General features: G+C 36.2%; 4 protein-coding genes across 6 annotated transcripts in view; 1 reads left to right on the forward strand and 3 right to left on the reverse strand.

Annotated features, from left to right (window-relative positions):
* zc3h7bb (zinc finger CCCH-type containing 7Bb) overlaps nt 1–19,592 on the forward strand; it is a 497,977-nt gene that overhangs the window by 466,181 nt on the left and 12,204 nt on the right. Inside the window, exons 1-7 of one of the 3 annotated variants that reach the window (XM_073866847.1) lie at nt 12,274–12,512; nt 13,493–13,553; nt 15,133–15,169; nt 16,713–16,910; nt 17,027–17,185; nt 17,482–17,562; nt 17,638–17,697. In XM_073866847.1, coding sequence (XP_073722948.1) covers nt 13,495–13,553; nt 15,133–15,169; nt 16,713–16,910; nt 17,027–17,185; nt 17,482–17,562; nt 17,638–17,697 — 594 coding nt within the window. In that variant the 5' untranslated portion in view covers nt 12,274–12,512; nt 13,493–13,494. Of the gene's footprint in view, nt 1–12,273; nt 12,513–12,543; nt 12,661–13,490; nt 13,554–15,132; nt 15,170–16,712; nt 16,911–17,026; nt 17,186–17,481; nt 17,563–17,637; nt 17,698–19,592 lie in introns of those variants that run through there. The other 2 variants (XM_073866849.1, XM_073866848.1) reach the window with 2 other exon arrangements.
* Nucleotides 1,930–6,034, reverse strand: pdap1a (pdgfa associated protein 1a). The gene is made up of 6 exons (XM_055177076.2): nt 5,794–6,034; nt 5,381–5,463; nt 5,218–5,292; nt 4,982–5,106; nt 4,740–4,891; nt 1,930–2,966 (listed from the first exon to the last, which is right to left on the reverse strand). The coding sequence occupies exons 1-6, from the start codon at nt 5,804–5,806 to the stop codon at nt 2,932–2,934; spliced, it is 483 nt and encodes a 160-aa protein (XP_055033051.1). The 5' UTR covers nt 5,807–6,034; the 3' UTR covers nt 1,930–2,931.
* On the reverse strand, nt 6,327–9,233 carry slc16a8 (solute carrier family 16 member 8). The gene is made up of 5 exons (XM_055177074.2): nt 9,144–9,233; nt 8,390–8,629; nt 8,168–8,311; nt 7,218–8,066; nt 6,327–7,131 (listed from the first exon to the last, which is right to left on the reverse strand). Exons 2-5 carry the CDS (start codon nt 8,604–8,606, stop codon nt 6,947–6,949), a joined length of 1,395 nt encoding a protein of 464 aa, XP_055033049.2. The 5' UTR covers nt 8,607–8,629; nt 9,144–9,233; the 3' UTR covers nt 6,327–6,946.
* cby1 (chibby 1, beta catenin antagonist) lies at nt 9,446–11,404 on the reverse strand. The gene is made up of 5 exons (XM_055177077.2): nt 11,316–11,404; nt 10,938–11,043; nt 10,741–10,846; nt 10,548–10,660; nt 9,446–10,466 (listed from the first exon to the last, which is right to left on the reverse strand). Exons 2-5 carry the CDS (start codon nt 11,013–11,015, stop codon nt 10,386–10,388), a joined length of 378 nt encoding a protein of 125 aa, XP_055033052.1. The 5' UTR covers nt 11,016–11,043; nt 11,316–11,404; the 3' UTR covers nt 9,446–10,385.

Raw genomic sequence — 19,592 nt, forward strand, 5'->3', positions numbered from 1 at the left:
AAAAATGTCAGTCGAGGAAGTGGCAGCAATTTGCACCAAAATGTATTCGATTTTTATTTAGGCTACTCCGAAATATATATATATATATATATATATATATATATATATATATATATATATATATATATATATATATATTTTTTTTTTTTTTTTTTTTAATAAAATGAACACATAAACCCTCTGGATTGTCTATTTATTTAAAGCTTATTATCTACACTGACACAGAATTATTTGCACATGTAAGAAAAACTTTTGTTTTGTGCATGTAGCTTTATTATAGTTTATTGTTTGTTAATTCGGTAGTCACTGAATAAACTACACAATTAATGTTGTTTCTAATTATGTGATAAAAGCAGTTGCAGATGTCTTATAAAAAACATTTTGCAACAATTAAATGTGCAACACTTTCCGTTTCACTACCAAAATATGTAATATCCATGTATTAACTTACATTATACCACGGGCCTGTTGAATGCTTTATTCTGATTGGCTGAGAAATGTTCCATGGGTGTTGATTATTTTTTAATAACCGCACACCTAACTTGCCAAATGTCTTAAAAATAGGCAACATAGCAATATTTTTGGTAACCGTGGTATAAGTAGAATAATTGACTCTGGTCCTTTCAATTATTTGAAAAAAAAATGCACAACAGCGGTGTAACGGCAAGACGCGCATAACCACCTTGGGTGTGCATTAGTTTCTTATAATTCAACGGCCCGTCGTCAAATATTTCTTACATAAAGTTTCTGCGACATCTTGCAAGGTTTGGGCAAAAATCTCACAATTTACATTCAGTTTTTTTTCTGATGAACACAAAAAAGATATTTTGAGAAATGATGGGAAACACACAGCAGTAAGTGACCATAGACTTCCATAGTAGTGAAAAAATATTTTGGAAGTATTGTGATAAATGACTAAGAAAATATTTTGATAAATGATGGTAAGCACACAGTTGACAGTACCCATTAAATTCCATTATATTTTTTTATTGGTCACTTACTGCTGTGTTTACCATCATTTCTTTAAATATCTTCTTTTGTGTTCATCAGAAAAAAGAAATTCATACAGGTTTAGAACAACATGAGGATGAGTAAATGATGACAGAATTTTTATTTTAAAGTGAACTATCCCTTTAAGATGTATAATAAAGCTTTGGTGTCCCTAGAGTACACATGTGAAGTTTTAGCTCAAAATACCATATAGATAATTTATTATAGCATGTTAAAATTGCCACTTTCTAGGTGTGAGCAAAAATGTGCTGTTTTTGGGTGTGTCCTTTTAAATGCAAATGAGCTAATCTGCACTAAATGGCAGTGCAGTGGTTGGATAGTGCAGATAAAGGGGCGGTATTTTCCCTTTCTGACATCACAAGGGGAGCCAAATTTCAATGACCTATTTTTTCACGTTTGCAAAGAATGGTTTGCCAAAACGAAGTTACAGGATTGATCTTATTCACATTTTCTAGGTTGATAGAAGCACTGGGGACCCAATTGTAGCACTTAAACATGGAAAAAGTCAGATTTAATGATATATCCACTTAAAGACATGAGAGACATCAGTTTTGCCTACTTACTTCTGTGGCGTGCACACGCTCTCGAGTGGCCAAGACCACAAGTATGGGTATTTGGAAACGGTTAGTGTTGAGCCACACTTAAAAATAAAAAAATATACTTTGTAACATGTAGCAGGATGTGAGAGGGGTAAAAGGGGAAATCCTTTATTATCTAATAAGGTGTGTCATACACAAAATTGCTGGATAACACTGGTTAGGATAATGAACTGAAACCAGTGGATGGGAAATCACCCCATCCAGAACCTTGCGTTCAGCAAATAAGTGGGGCTTTGTGCTACCATCACAAAATAGCACTAAATCACTTCCCCGCTTCACCACTACTCCCTGCTGGTGAATGAAGGTGAAACAGAAAACATTTATTTCATCAATGTTTTTATTTGTATACAACAATTTCAAACAAACAACTTACTAGATTTCCTATTAATAACCCATGTAAATAATTGTTTCGTTCCTGGTAAATGCTTTTCAAATGTTAAAACACTTTGTATTTAATTGTTTAAGAGCTAAAGAAAATGTTGCACCAACAAAATCATCAAGGTAATATTGCTTTCCTAAATAGTCAAGGCAAGTTAGGCTAACGCATAAAACACTGCGAGGACACACCAGTGGGTCTGGTAATGACAAAAATAATCGTCTCATTTAAAGAAAAATGTGCAACCTGTGAGTAAGGGGGCATTATAAAGTTTACAAAACAAAGCAAAACACAGTCAGGTGTGCTGACGCAGCCATTATAATACTGGCGTATTGATATTGTTGCTTTTTCTGTGCATTATTTTGCATTGCTTCTGCATTTAAAAACATTTAAATGTGGATGCAACCTGCAGATGTAGGTCACAACCAACATGCCCTGATTACACAAGTGACATACAAAAAACTACCAATAACCTTTGAATCGAACAGCTGGATTGTTTTACACTTAAACAAAATTAGGCAAAAAGGTGGACACGATTTAAGACTTGACATAATGACATTAAATACATGCTAAATGCCTGGCTAGTGTTTCACGGTTTTGCATTATAACCTACTCCACAGATTCTTCTGTGTGTCAAATCCTTCCTATTAGAACAAAAGCACCCATGTCAGTACACCAATAACCTTACCTATCTAATGTAATGGCGACAACGGAAATTAAGAATAAACTCCAGCAGCTTCAAAGCCTGAGCACAGTGAATGTGTCAGAGGGATGAGGAAAGCTTGGTGGTGTTGAAAAAAGCTTTAATACCATACATCCACTCCTGATTACGCGTCCTATAAATGTCCAAATTCCCTTCCAACCTTTAATAGGCAGAAGGACGAAATGTATAAGCATCCCTCCCCACCCCCCTAAAAAGCCCTGTCCTGCAGGATGGATGTTGGGCTAGCGTTTCATCTTAGCCTCCTCTGCTTCTTTTTCTGAAAGATTAAAGACAAGTTGATTTATTTTGATGGCACGTGGCAAAGGTTTAAATGAATGCTTTTGTATTACTTTAGAGTGATTAAAGATGTCTAATTTAAAATTTTGCATTAATTTGAATCTTTGACATGCCCTTACTCATTTAATATTAAAAATATCAAGGTTTTATGTACGATGATTTCATGTAGTAAACACTAAGGGCCAGTTTCTTAGACAGGGTTTATCCTAGTCCCATACTACAATAGATGTTTGAACTAAATTAAAGGGATAGTTCACTTCAAAATGAAAATTTGTCATCATTTACTGTAAACATCATTTACATCCTCATGTTGTCCTTTTTTTTTGATGTATACAAAAGAAGACATCCCGAGAAATGATGGCAAACACACAGCAGACAGTGACCACCGACCTCCACAGTAGGGAAAAAAATATTTTGGTAAATGATGTAAGCACACAGTTGACGGTACCCATTCAATTCCACAATTTTTTTATTCCTACTATGGAAGTCTATGGTCACTTACTGCTTTGTGTTTACCATCATTTCTCAAAATATCTTATTTTGTGTTCATCAGAAAAAATTTATTCATACAGGTTTAAAACAACATGAGGGTGAGTAAATGATGACAGGATTTTCATTTTAAAGTGAACTATCCCTTTAATTTAAAAATATCTTGCATTGACATATCTTAAAAGGATAGTTCACCCAAAAATGAAAATGCCATTAATGACTCACCCTCATGTCGTTCCAAACTCGTAAGACCTCAGTTCATCTTCGGAACACAGTTTAAGATGTTTTATATTTAGTTTGAGAGCTTGTTGACCCTTCACCGAAAATCCACGTACGGTACACTGTCCATGTCCAGAAAGGCAACAAAAAACACCATCAAAGTAGTCCATGCGACATCAGTGGGTCAGCCAGAATGTGCTAAAGCAATGAAAATACACCTTGATCCAAAAACAACAAAAATTTAGAGTTTATTCAGCATTGTCTTCTCTTCCGTGTCGTGTTGTGATAGCGCATGCGCGAGACTAAAGTCACATGACTGCAATGATGCGACTGACGTGTTATCTGGTGCGCCCCAGCTGTTTTTTATGCACCCAAGCTTTGCTTACAGTCTAAGGGGGACGCACGCTGTTTGAAAAAAAAAACGTCGTCATTCACATCACGTGACTTTAGTCTCGCATATGCGCTTCACAACAGACGCGGAAGAGAAGACAATGCTGAACAAAATAATCTCTGTTATTTTTGGACCAAAATGCATCTTCGATGCTTCAGCACATTCCAACTGACCCACCGATGCCACATGGGCCACCCTGATTATGCCTCTATTACCTTTCTGGACATGGACAGTTTACCGTACATAGTTTTTTAATGAAGGGTCATCAAGCTCTCGGACTCGGACTAAACATAAAACATCTTAAACTTTGTTCCGAAGTGTTACGAGTTTGGGGTCATTAATGACATTATTTTCATTTTTGGTCAACTATCCCTTTAGCATATATCAGTGTCATTGTATTATCTCAAGATGCACACCGTTTTTTTAAAAAGTTATGTTTGTGGAAAAAAAATCCTAATATAACCAAGGCCTAGTCCTGGATTAATCTAAACCCTGTCCGGGAAAATACCCTTATATCACAAGAATTGACATTAGCTGGGTTTTCATAGACTGGTTACTTTTCACAGACTGGGTCACATTTCTTTAATCCATCATTTATGACCCAAAAGGCTGGGGAAATGCAAAACAGAAAGAGTTTATTAAGAATCAGCTCACCTTTCCTCAGCTCGTCTCTCTTTCTTGCTGCATCCTCTCTCTGCTTTTTGATAATGGCCAGCCTGGCAAGGTCTGCCCTGGCTTGATCCGTCTTGCCCTCCAGATGCAGCTTCATATAACGCTCCTTAGCCGCCTGCTTTTCGATCTCTTCCCTATACAAGGAAACATGCATATAAACAAAACCAACAAGACGGTGTGCCTTTTCTTATTAGGTTCCCAACAACGCACGCATCTCCACGTACCTCTCTCGACGTGAGAGCTCTTTAGGTGCATTGACATCTACTTCAGCAACTTTCTTGCTCTTTTGGGAGACCCGATTCGGATTTTCGATTTCAATTAATCCCTCTACACCCTTCCTTTTATGTGGCTTTGGGGAAAATAAAAAATTACAGATCAAAAGGAGTTGATAAACTACACGCTCCTCTAAGATTGATCTTATTAGTAAGGTTTGCATTAAAAACAAAACATTGATTTATACCTCTTCATCACTGCTGCTCTCCTCTTCAGACCCTGATGAACTTTCATGGTCAGCCCCCTCCTTCTCCTTCTCCTCCTACACAGAAAAATGATTTGTATTTTAGTGAAGGACTTTCCTTGAAGTGTGCCAACTAAATAAACGTGACAAACTAACACACACTTACCAATTCCCTCTGAGCCTTCATCTGTCGATCAATCTCTTCGGGGTTGCTAAACTGCTTCCCGCGGCCTTTATGTCCCTTCTTGCCTGCGATGTGGTGGACATTATTAAATGTATATACATATGAAAGAAATGACAATGTACGAGCTATTCAAACCTTAAACTAGAACCTTAAGGAGTCAGTAGTGAGTCACATGTGCCTGCGCTGGTCAGACATGGCGTGAGCTTGCATTGGCTTAACGTTACTGATTTTTTTTGTTAAGAGACTCCGTCTCTACTAACAAGCCCCTAGTAACCTTTAAATACCCGAGATTACCTATCATGATTATTTTGAAATAAACGCGATTAAGTTAATAATAGTCTGGCGGGATGTTGGTGAGTTAAAGGTAGAAAAGCGCCAAAGAGCACGAGACTTACCTCCTCTCGGCATTGTGGTGATAACGCACTAACGGTAAAGATCGAAAACCTCAAAGAAAAGATAATATTTGGTCCTGAAATTCAATATATCTGTTCGGAGTTGATAACTGTATTACGTTCTGTCAAACGAAGGAATTAAATGAGAATATAAGGTAGTCTAATCGACTTAAATTTGTCCCGTTGAAGGCACTATTTTGCCGCTTCCTGGGGTGACGTCGCCGGATTTACTGTTGATGATTGATTGCCGGTTCGGCCAATCATGATTCGAAACTGTTTTTACGACACATACAGCTGGCCAATGGGAATTTTCATATATTTTATGACATTTCTCTTTGTAGACGAAATAATTCATTTACATATTAACTATTACATATGTATAGCTTTAATGTGTACGTACATACTTCATATCCTTAAATTCTACAGTTTTAATAATATTAAACAGATAATTAGGTAAACCTGAGACACTCGCACATACAGTACTGTATAATACAAAATAAGGGTATGGAACAAACAGGAGAAAACACTAAACCTGCTTAAATATTTATTTTATAAAATTGTATACAATTATGTGGCAAACATGCAAATTACAGGGTATAAGAGAATATGGGTTTTATGCAAAAATGGGTCTAATATGTAAAAAAAATGCATAGGAAATAAAGTGTGCATTGACTACAGTTTTATTAATTATTAATATTTTTAATACTTGTTTTTTATATTACAGCAGCCAAGCCAAGCCCCCTAATTTACCACAAATCTGAGCTTCAGTTTACAATACAAGCACAACTACACAATGAGCAAAATCTTTAATACATCTTAAATAATATGCTTGAATAAAGGGTGAAGATGAGGACAGAACATTTGGCAACTACTGTAGATCATGTGACTCGATGCAAAGCAACCTTTGTAGCTCTGTAACTCTTTGGGGCAGTCTCCCAGACAGGGTTTTAATTAATCCAGGACTAGCCCTTAGTTATCTTAGGACAGTACTTTTTACGAACATACCTAAGAAAAAAAACATTACTGATTTTGAGACAAAAACAGTGGCACTGATATATGTTGAGATACGTGCAAGATGTCAAATTGAGCCAACTCAAATATGCATTTTAGTCTGTGACTAGGATAAGCCCTGTCCGGTAAACTGCCCCTTTATCTTTTAGGATTCATGATTAATGTGATTGTTCGCCTCTTCAGCATGATGCATTTGCGGCGGGTCTTTTCTTTTCTTTTGTTTAATGCAGCAGAATGATGCGACGGCAAGAAATATTCCAGCTGTGATCAGTTCTCCTCCAGCCATGTAAAAAATAAGTTCATAGTTCTTGTAAGTGTCCACCAAATAACCTGCAGGAAACATGCATAAAATATTAATCTAATGCAATTAAATAATACCATGTTTATGTCTAATGTATGTTTTCTTCATAACTCACCAGCAGAAGGAGGTCCTATCAGCACAGACACTGCCTCAATGAGAAGCACCAATCCAAGTGCACTGGAAAAACCGCTTGTCCCCACAATGCCCATCAGCACTTCAAATTGTAGAGCACCCACCATGCCGTAAGAAAGCCCAAAAAACACACAAAAGATAACAAGTCCTTTGTAGTCTGTGTTTGTGGCTGAACAAACATCTGTTAGGCCATTGAAGAGCAAAGCCAGGCTGAAGAGATATGCCGTCTTGGGTCGCATCCATTTTAAACCAGCGACTATGCCACATGTGGGTCGTGCAAAGATGTCAATAAATCCTATAATAGATAACAAAAAGGCAGCGTCCTGGTCAGGCACACCCTGATCCTTAGCATAGTTGACTAGGAGAATAGTTGGAACAAACAGTCCGAGAACTAATATAAATTTTGCAATGACATAGATAATAAGTCCTTTGTCACGAAGCACACTGAAATCCAAAAGCTTCTTCTTCTTCTTCCTGTGCCTTCCATCATTATTATTTTTACATTTGTCACTCTCTTGTCCGGCCTTAGAAGGCAGCATTTCGTTGAGCTCTTGGGAGAAGACCTCTCCTTTGGCCATAGCTTTTCTTTCTTTACGTTTCAGGGGTCTCATGACTGCTCCGCAGGTGCAACAGTTTAGCAGAAGACCACCCATTATGAGAAAGCCTCCTCTCCATCCATAGTGGTTCAGCAGTACTTGTCCTAATGGAGAAAGGGCCGACAGAAATACAGGACTTCCAGCTGCAGCCAGTCCATTGGCCAATGGTCTGCGTTTATCAAAGTAAGACCCCAACATGATCAGCGATGGTTGGAAGTTCAAGGCCAGGCCGAGACCTTTAAAGAGGCAAAAGCATGATCTATTTATTTTCTTATGATTCAGTATTGTTTTATACAAGCTCTGCATTATCTATAGGCATGCAACAAAGACAGGTCACCTGTGATGACACCAGCAGTGAGGTAAAGCTGAATAATGTTAGTCGTGAAAGATGCCCCTATCATCCCTCCTGATGCCAATAATCCTCCAACCAACATGACTGGACGACATCCAAATTTATTAACCATAATGCTTGAGACTGGACCTGAATGTAAATGGAGCAAAATTTTAAGCTTTTGAATGTCTTACCAATCTGATCAGAACTTAATTCCCTGTATCTTACCTGAGCCATAGAGCATGGCTAACATGATGGATGAAATCCAGGCTGTGTCACTGTACCCACAGTTAAAGTCCTTCATCAGTTCTTTAAAATAAACACTTACAGCTTTCGGGAAAGCATACGAGAAGCCCGTAATGACAAAACATCCCAGCAGAACAGCCCAGCCCCAGCCACCATCCGGGGGACGTACTGTCTCTCTTTCCTCTACATTCATTCCCATTGTTACTTGTGATAGTATTAGGCCTGCAAAAGATAAAACAGAAAATTTCTCCAAAGGAAACCAAATTCCAGACTGGACACATATTTAAAGTAAATTGTTTCGTTTTTGTTAAATTTGTTGTAGTTATGCATAAGCATAGTTATGCATTTAAATAGATGAAAATGTAATATTTTAATCACATTTGTAATTTTGTCATTGTTAGACCTGTTTTGCTTATCACCCCACTTTGCTGTCTACAATAGTACTAAGTGTCCCCTAAATACAATGTAGTAGGAATTTTTGGACATGCAAAACCTGTGCTAATTTTTCAGGTCCATTTGCATTTTACTGAACAGATTATAAAATATTTTGTTTAGTAAACATCACAGCTGATAAATTCACCACTGACGGCACCACATGGATAAATGATCTTAAGGACAAGTGGTCCAATTTTCCCTTAATTAAAATCATCATATTCAAGTATTAAATATTAGCATTTCATCCTTAGTGCAATTTTTACATCTTGTTCAGGCACACAAAACAAAAGTAAATTCTTACCGGATCTGTGGTATAACACAGAAAAAAACCTTCGGAAAGCTGTATGAACTCGGCCACCTTAGTGTCTCATGTTTTCAACTGAGCCCTATTGGGCACTGTATTTGAATTGTTGAGGGGGATAATCTGCCTTCTAGTAAACCTCCTTTATTTCTTGACCCTCCTACTTATGACATGTAATGCCCACATAGTCTCCTATTTATAAGAAATGCATTAAGATTTCTGGACATCATTTTTTGGCTGTTTACTTGTTTTGCTATGAGTACAGCTTATTGTGCAGTGCAGTTTCAACAAGTCAGAACAAATCTAGAACACAATGTTTATTTGCAAATTTCGAAAACTATGTACAGCAAAATATTACATGGAATATCTGTTACAAGGAGATGCTGTATAATTAGCAAATACTCACAACACAAAGTCTACACTTATTTAGTGTGAATTTATAAACTGTAGGCAGGGTTTTACAACCATGTGAGAGTACGTGCCGTACACTCCAAATAAAAATCCTACTAAATCTGCATGTGCATTTTTAAATCTTTGGAGCTCTTGGCTAATCTTACTTGTGAACCAAAGAAAGAGTGTGATTGTTTCCTGTGACTAAAAAACACATATGCAGGTGTTTTTAAGACTGCCATATAATCACTTACAATCACTTAATTAATTTGGTCATTGTGAACTTATGTTATTGTATTTTAAACATGCTGAGGTTTAGCTACTTTTAATTAAGCACTGATATATTGACCAATAGTCTGTATTGGTCAATAAAAGGATTTTTCTAACTATTAGCTTTTAGCTATCAGCTGATAGTTCAAAAACAGCCGATAGTCATGGCCGATATATCCTCTCAATCATAGGAGAACAGGAAAATGCAATGAATTTGAACTCTAAACATCACTAATTTAATGTTCAATATTATTGATCATATATTAATAAATAACATTCAGAAAATGTAATCTTAATGCAACCACCAAACTATCGGTACAGGCAGATATCACTCTGAATAACCGCCTATCTGTATCCGTGGAAATATGTAATATATCAGTGCAACTTTTAATGTACTTTGAAATAAATTCAATGCAAAAAACAAACCAACACAAAAAAAACCAAAAAACTCTACAATATTTAAATGAACTGTGACATACTCCTAAATAATTATATATAAAATATGCAGTGATATACAACTCAAGTCATGTCAAATCAAGTAAATCTATGTGAAATTATCACTTAAAGAGCTTTTCACTTCTGTCATTTTTTTCTCCTAGTATTATTCTTCATATCTTCAAGTTCCTTCTGTATTAGATGCGTTTCTGCTGTTGATTCTGAAAGCTGTAGAAAAAAATGTTAATTCACTTCGTGCAAATAATTTACTCAACCCATATTTAATCATTAAATGTACCTGACACTCACCATATCAAGAAGAATCTCAATCTTTATCTTAAGAAGATTATTCTCCTCTTCTAACTGTAGATTTCTCTTCTTCAGCCGCTGTACCTCTTTGCCTGACACATTACCTCCTGACTCTGTGAATAACAAAGACATTTACTACTTTTCTAACACAAGCGTTTTTTTTTAACCCATCTTTTATTGTAGAGTGTCATACCTGTGATCCACTGGCCATCTTCAAATTTTAAGCTCTGGGAACCAATGTTCATTACTGGGGCTCCATACTCAAGACCCAATTCTATTTCCCGTGTAGACCGATCCAACTGGCAAAATTAAAATTTTTTGAACATAAGATTGATTTGACCTCCCAATAAAAAAAATATTATTACCAATAGAAGCTTTATTTGCACTTACTGTGTGTATATTGGAAAGAGATGCTGATTTCCGAGGAGGTGTTTTCTTTTGACCGAATGTGTTCCCAAACAAGGGCATTTTGAAGGAATAACAGGTAGATTTTAACCTGCATCAACAGAAACAAAACTCTATTCAAGACTCAAAGTATTACAAATACTGTTTGTGATTTTGTATTACCAAGGACACTAACATTAATGTAAAAATGCAGACAATAAGGACGAACGTTACTGTATCTTCAAGACCGGTTAACGTTCCTGTCATCAATAAGCTGGTAATAATATAGTTATAAAGCATATTGTCTAATATGACGTTTCAAAAACGTTGTTTTTACAAAGATGTCAACGTTTGTCCTTTTGTAAACCAGAAAAACAAACTTACACGGTTGCTTTAGCTTCTTTTACCGAATGGTTAATCAATGCTCGGCAAAGCCATGGAACGTGTAAACATGCAGCTACTTCCGGAGGCGCCTAGCAACGCGGGAAGTAAGATTTTTAATGAGTTAAAAGTCCCCCCAACAACTTAAAATAATGAGGACTGAACCATTGGAACAAAATGCACCATGGACTGGTTTGCCATTCTTCCATAAAACTTTAAAGAAGGCTGAAACATCTCCTGTACTAGTGTGTTATTTGATGTAACTTATGCATTATGCTAGATGAGATTGACGTTGTGTTACTTGATTTTTGTCCCACGTGATTGAATCTGCAGAGAATATATTTTTAGTCTACTGTTAACAATCAGCAAATGTAAGGTGCGAAGGAAGTAAGACCAAAAGTGGTCAAAAAAATCAACAGAAAAGATCGCACACACTAAAACTCTTGCAAAAGTATCAATAACAAAATCTTGCAAAAGTTTATTACTCACCGACTTTTCGGTTCCCACGACCTTCATTCATAAAGGAATTATACAGACCTTATGACTAATAAATTGTTTGATAACTTTTTTTTTGCAATAAAACAATATATTGCAAAATAATAATAATAATAATAATAATAAAACACATAGGACTAATATATTTAGGAAGATGCTTTGATAAGATTAATTCAACATAACGTAGTATTAAGGAAATATAGCGGAAAATATACCTTATTTTATCTTAATGTATTTATTCTAATGATTACATTACATATTCTACAAAATATTCTAAATTCATTGGGTTTTATGTGGGTATATTAAAAATGACTATTATTAAAAAATAAGTATGATACCTCAGATCCCTTAACAGTTTTGACTTTGTCCACAGTCAAAAAATACCAAAATATAAGCTTTTCGTTGTTATCCTAAAAAATACCTTCTATGCCCCTAGTGGCTGAAAGCTCCGCTTTGAACAAAAAAAATCCGCTCTCTGCCTTTAGGACCTCACAAGTCTGCACGGTTTGGGTAAACTTGAGCGGAACTTGGGAGAAACGACTCAGAGAAGTCGCACGTGTACTGTCCATTAATCGGAACAGGCGACTGAACCAAATTATGACTTACAAGAAATAAAAACAGTAAACAGTTTGTCTGGCCGTTCAAAGGATTTATTGATTTATAAACAGTCCCTGGTGGAAGAGAGGAACTAACGTAAAACCATAGGTGGGTAGGATGTCCACTCAGCAAGCTTCTGTTTTTAGCTTGCTACTTAGCTGACTTTTGCAGTAGAGGCTAACTTGTATTCTACTTATTCAAAAAAACGCACATCTTGTTTTATTTCACTTATTTGCTGCAAGTAGTTAATGTTCAGGTAAGTTAACTAACAAAATGCATCTCCAGACCCTTCCTCGCTGCAACAGTTCGGGAAATGTAACGTTAGCTTGCTAATTGGCTACCAAGAGAATTGTTTAAAGACATTTTAATGTGATACGGCGGCCGATGGTTCGTTACAGTTTAGTTCCAAACCAGTGTACTCTTAAGAATACTTAAGTGTACTCGTTGGTAATATTTTCTAACCTTAGATATAGCTCAACATTGATCGAAATTGTGTGTAAACAGACCTGAAGTTGACAGCATTAGCCTAGCTAGCGGAATGCTAACTAACGGTAAAGCTAATGCTAACGTGAAGCTTTTTGCATCTCAACTTTCTCATCGGCGTGTTCCATTGCCACTTCTTTTTAAAGTTTACTAACTAAATTATATTTTACTAAAATGTTAAATATTAAATTGTACTTTAGGTACGGCTTAAGCGTCCATGACATTGTTTTTTAAGTACTTCAGTCTGAAAACAGTTGCATTAGTGGGTGTTTCTCATAGGCTTGCTTTTCTCACATTATGGGGCCTAGAGATTAAAATCCGTTTTCTTAACACTTCTGCAGTATTTACCTGTTGTGCATGTGATTTTATTGTAAATATTAATGTATTATTAGGTTAGACTTTAGTGGTTTCGTGACAAATAACTACCACTACACATTTAATCCAAAAAAATATTTTGCCTGATAGGTAAATGTTAAAAACAGAAATAAAGTGATTTCCCTTAGTATTTCGTGTATGCTTTATAAAACTGCTTGCACTAATAGAAAATTGTCCATTCAAACTATTTAAAGAGGTTTGTCTTGTCTTGCTTATGTTGTATGTTACAGCAATGGATACAGAACGACAGAAGCGTAAAGACGATATACAGAAAGCTCTGGGATTCATTCAGTAAGTTTGCATAATTAAAGATACAATTTGTAAAATGCGCCGAAAGATGGCGCCAGATCAAACAAAAACAATGATGTTGTTTACTGACGCTCTGAAGCAGCGTGGAATTATGGGATTTGTAGTCTTTAACTTTAGCCATATCAGACGAGAACGAGAAATCACGTTGATGGATAAGGTAATCAAGTCTTATAAATGTTGCGTTTGATGACATCGTTTATTTCATTATGTAAGTTTATATGTGATGTTCAAAACGAAATTGTTAGTCATATTGATATTAGAGTATTAGTCCAAATTCGATGGTAAACACGGCTCAGAATTAAGTTTTCAACTTACAATCTACAATGATTTTTCACATAATGTATTGACAGTACAAATCTTATTGTGAAGTGTCTTAAAATGACCATTTATATTGCTGTACAATACCTTTTGATGTGCATATCGTCCACAGGAAGACGCGCTGATTACACTAATGTTGTGATCAATATAATAGCATACGTTTTTTGAAGGGTTACGAATCAAAACAACTCACCCATCGCGTAAAACACAAGCAGGATCAGAATCTCACAATACCTTTGATGTGCATATCGTCAGCGGGAAGACGCGCTGATTACAATCTACACACTAATGTTGTGATCGATATAATAGCATACGTTTTTTGAAGGGTTACGAATCAAAACAACTCACCCATCGCGTAAAACACAAGCAGGATCAGAATCTCGGTCTAGTTAAATGTTGTCGTGAAGCTCTCTCTATCCAGATAATGCAACACCAAATTGATCCTCCCTCGTTTTGTTCCAAACTCTTCTTGGGTCGTTTGGTTGGCCCGTACGCTTACAGGAGCTGACACAACCAGCGGCAGACGGTACAGAGATATCCATAAGTCCATAAGCAAGCGCATAGTTCCGCATTTGTCCACTGGCTGCGTCCGAAAACTCAAGGCAGTGAGGACTGTGAGGACTTGTGGCCTCGCTGCCTCATGAGGACATGACTTCGGCCTCGGAGGCCTGAAGGCCGCTCAGAGAAAGGCTTTCCGACGCACTTCAAAGGCAGCGTGTTTGAAATATAATCAGAGAGCGCCTTTGTGATAACTAATCACATATTTGAAAACTACAATACTAATTTCTCGCTAGAAATGAAATTAAAATGCTTAAAAAGTGAAAATATACGTTTATTTTCACTAAATTTGTGCTCCGGTCGCTTCCTTGGCCGCCATTTTATTTTTTCGAGCTCGACCAGTGTTCTCATGTGGGTTACGTCAGTAAAGGCGGTGACAAAGGGTCACATGGATATTAACGTCATTGACAGGAGACTGCACTGCCCCGTGTCAATGTTTTGAATGGAAATTTTCTCACGATTTACAAGTAGTTGAAAACATTACAGATATTGATAGTAATCAGCTGGACAAAATATATAACACTGGCCTAGTGGTTTTTGGAGATTTTACTGCAAATATCTTACAAATTGCACCTTTAAGTAACAAATTCACATTCATAATACAAATATAATATTAACTGCTTGCATCATTACTAGTTTTTCACTTTGTGTGGCATCCCAATAGTTGTTGTTTTTTTCTCCACAGGTCATCATTGCCTTTTCCTGAACCTGAAAGTTACGAGGTAAGAGTGTTTGTTTTGATTTATGAATAACTCCTGGGGCCTGTTTCAATAAGGAGGTTCAACCAACTCTGAGTTTAAACTTGAACTCTGAGTTGATTTACTCTGAGATAGTAAACTCTGAGTTTTCGGTTACAGAAAAGCTGATCTGAGTTAGTTCAATCGACTCTGAGTAGGTTGACTCTGAGTTAAGCGCGTGCACAGCCACAATGAAAAGCCATCATCAATGGAGCTCAGATATTACGATTTACCATGGCAACAGCACGTGACAAAGAGGTCTTAATCATTTTTACTACTAAAACTGAAAGTGTTACTGCAAGTGTACAGCAACTACGAGCATATATTTTAAAGAAAAGAGTTGTTTTTGTTAATTGCTACTCTAGTAAATGCGTACATTTCATTTTTCATCACAGTTAAAATATCCGAAGTAAATAAACTGAGGACTGTACGTTATTATATTCATTTACATGCACATGCAATCCCATGGACAAAAAGATGACAGCAGCTCACCTAAAAATGAAATTAAGCATAATACTTTGTGATATAAGGCTACGAATTTTACAAATGTTTGTCATGAATAAAACAAAAGCTCACAGAGCCGGGATTCGAACTCCGATCGCCAACAGCACGTCTGCCCTAACCACTGCACACAGTGCTACCCACTAGACCAGCGGTAATGACGAGCAAATGCGTAAGAAATGTCAAGACAACTGTATACGTGTAAGAGCACCACAAAGAGTGATATTAGTCATATAAGGATATTTATATATATAAAATGACTGCAAAAAAATAATAAATTCGCTCACATAAATGTAAGTGGATATGACAAAAAAACACTCGGGGTCTCAAAATCCTCTCGCGACATAAATCTAACTTTCTACAAATGAATGCAACATCATCCTCTACAGGATTCTCTATAAAAGTACTTGACATTTTAGTCACTAAGACCATCTATGCACCTAAGTATATCATATTAGCTTTACAAGTCATTTCAATTTACTCTTTTAATTTTTTAGTTGAAAGTTTAGTGTAATATATAAAAATATAAAGTAGTAAGTTAAAATGGTTTGCACTGGCAATTTATTATAACTTAACAGCTAAAATAATTCTACAGTGTACATAATAAAAGTGTGCGCAATGATTGAATGTACTAAAGCAACTAACACGATTAAACACCACTTCTCCTTTAAAAAAGGGGAGGAGACCACAAGAAACTCAGAGTTTACAGGATAAAACCTGCTCCTGACCAGGTTAGGTTCAGAGAGTATGTTACTCCGGAATAAGACTCTGAGTATAAGTTACCACTCCCTCTGAAACAGGATTGACTTGCCGCGCTGTCTCAGGTTTAACCTACCTCCCTTTTTAAAACGGAAAACTCAGAGTTTCCCTTATTTCAGGGTTAACAAACTCAGAGTTTTCACTTAACCACCTTTCTGAAACGGGCCCCTGATTCTTGTATATCTGACATGTTTATGTGTAAACTGACACATGTATTGTATTGCATGTCTTTTAATTTGAATGGATACTGCATTCTCTTCTTCTGCAGGCATTTCTTACTCAGCTAGTGTGTAATTTGCTGGATGAGGGTAATGCAGTGTTTCGTGATGGAGAGTGGAGGCAGGCATCAGTACATTACAGTGAAGGAGTGAATGTTGCTCGCTATGCTCAATCTGAAGCGCTGGTCATTCCCGCAGAGCTATTAGAAGGCCTGTATGTGAACCGGGCAGCCGCACACTATAAGCTTGTAAGTTGGTCTCAACTTCATAATAATTAATTTTTTTTTTTTTTTTTAGAAAAGTAGTATGCAATGCAGCATTATTTATATGATATTGATAAATCTGATTTATTTGATATGTTAAGGGGGAGTTTGAGCGAGCAGTGCAGGACTGTGACATGGCACTGTGTGTGTCAGAGGGAAGTCGCAGGGCGCTTTTCAGAAAGGCACTTTGTCTGAGAGAGCTGGGCCGACTCAGAGAGGCTTATGAGTGTGGCACTGGATGTCTACTATCTGCTCCTCATGTATGCCTCCATTTTCAGGATTTTACAATAGCATGCAATTATTAAGATTTATGTATGTGATCCTCCCTGTTTTCTTCATAAAATCATCACACATAATGTAAAGTACATTCACATTCTGTTAAAATATACCCTTTAGAATTGACTGAGTAAGTCCATGTTAAATATTGAAATCAGTGAGTGAAATCTCAATCAGGATTTCACAGTCAGGGTCACATATGTATAATATACATTGTATATACAAAAATACCTTGTTTGGTTATTAAGGTTGTGCCTGTTGCTTGCTTTATTAAACACAGGACAGGCAAGTCAGTGAGCTTGCACAAGATCTAGCCAACAAACTTGGTTTGAAAATTCGCAAAGCCTATGTCAGCCCTCAGGTTGGTTCTTCTGTATATGTTCATTTACAGATTGAAAGTTTCTACTTTACCTAACTTAATGTTTTTTAATTTCAGCTTGATTCCACATCATCTGGGGCAGACAGCAATGGTGAAACTAATTCTCCTACAGGGGAGGCAAGTATCATTATCAGCTTGATAAGAAATCATATAGTCCCTAATAGGGATGGGCATTCGATTAAGTTTTCTTTGTCGATCGTCGGGAGAATTAACGATCGACTATCGATTAATCATTAATATTTTTATAATAAAATTTGTTATTTAACTTTTATACTTATAAAATGCAATGAATACAAATATACAGCGTGTTTTTCCTCGATGAGACCTTTATTACAAGATCAACTTGTGGCAGACATTAAACTATGTTTCAAACATATATGTGCGTGCATGTGGGTGCTCTAAAGCAGCGGAACCTGCAGCTGCGAGCCAGCGTTCTTAAACAGAGACCTCATTAGTTCCAAAATAAAAAATAAAAAAACAGATTCATGTTTAACATTAAATTAAACAAAAAACATAATACTTAGATCTGAAAGGTTTTGTCAAAATGTAACTCAAAATTATTCAAGCCAGAAGAAAGTGCAAGATATTAGCCTTCCTAACATTAGGCTATAACAAATTAGGCATTAAAGCCTCGTGAAAAATAAGTAACTTTAGTAACTCGCATAAAACTTCTGCACCAGTCTACTGATTTTTTTTTTGAGAAATAAAAACATGTTTTGGGGTCAGACGCGACCGCAACCCATGGTGACCGTCAGTCCAGCCGCCGCCGAAAACAGCCGCTCTGAGGAGACTGACTAGGATGCACAGGTACCTCAGCGCTAACTTATTCCGCATACAGAGTATGTGTGAAACAGCGTGCGTTTTGTGAGCCCCATTCACCATTATTTAATTATACTAACATAGTCTTTTAGTTTTTATTTGTTGTAAAACAACAGTAGACACAAATTTACTATGGTCTCCAACTCCACAATATAGCCTACCATAACCATGTTATTTCTAGTAAAATTGCGGAAATACAATTCGTTTTTTATCTGGAAAAAAAACATTTTCACAATGATAAAATCATGGCTAATTTTCCTAAGGTAGTAATTACAAAATGATATATGTTTGAAAGACGGAGATGCGCACCTGTCAATCTATTACATAACAGAGCGAGGCCAGAGACAAACGTGCTCATAAACGGGAGTAATATGGAATAATGTGTGCATCTTTGAATAACTGTAAGTATACATTTCTTTTAAATATATTTTGTCAAATAAAGTTTTGAGACATGGCCTAATAATGCTTTTTTCGCTGTTATTGCTCATTTAGACTTATTGTGCGGGTAACAGCGTTTTTGACGCATTTACCTCAGAGATTATTTTAGCAATATTGCTTTTTTCCGGTAATAATAATACAATTTATATTTCAATCCTGTTTCATTGTCTGTTTATTCATTTCATTATGCTGTTATGTTAATGTGAGGATATTTATTTGCCACATGAAACGTGCCGTTAAATGAATACTTTTATATAATATTCAAATTATATGCGGAATAATGTCTGCATCTTTGAATAACTGTAGGAATACAGTTGCTTATTTTTGTCATAAAGTTTTGAGAAATAATAATATTGTGAGGATTTTTTCCATATGAGACGCTTTTTGTCGTTGAATACTCTCGTTTATTATTTGGAAATCATAGTAGGAAATATATAATGTGGAAGGGTAGCAGTTACTCTGCTTATTTTTATTTATGATATATGTGGAGATAAATAAAGCATTGCAAAACTGCTGATTTGATCCATTCAGATCCTGACCACCAGGCTAGAGATTTTAAACATCCTTATTCCACACTTACTAGTCTGTCAAATAATATCTAAAATATATTGTTTTGTGAAAAAAATTATGCTTTGTTCTATTGTTTATGCGGAAAAGTGTTCACATAAAGTGTCAATCACATGAACGTTTTATATGCAGAATAACCGGTCAGCAGCGCACTGCAACGGGTGCTTGACGGATTCGCCGCACATATA

This window comes from Misgurnus anguillicaudatus, chromosome 4 (assembly GCF_027580225.2).
Source record: "Misgurnus anguillicaudatus chromosome 4, ASM2758022v2, whole genome shotgun sequence".
Classification (NCBI taxonomy): Eukaryota; Metazoa; Chordata; class Actinopteri; order Cypriniformes; family Cobitidae; genus Misgurnus; species Misgurnus anguillicaudatus.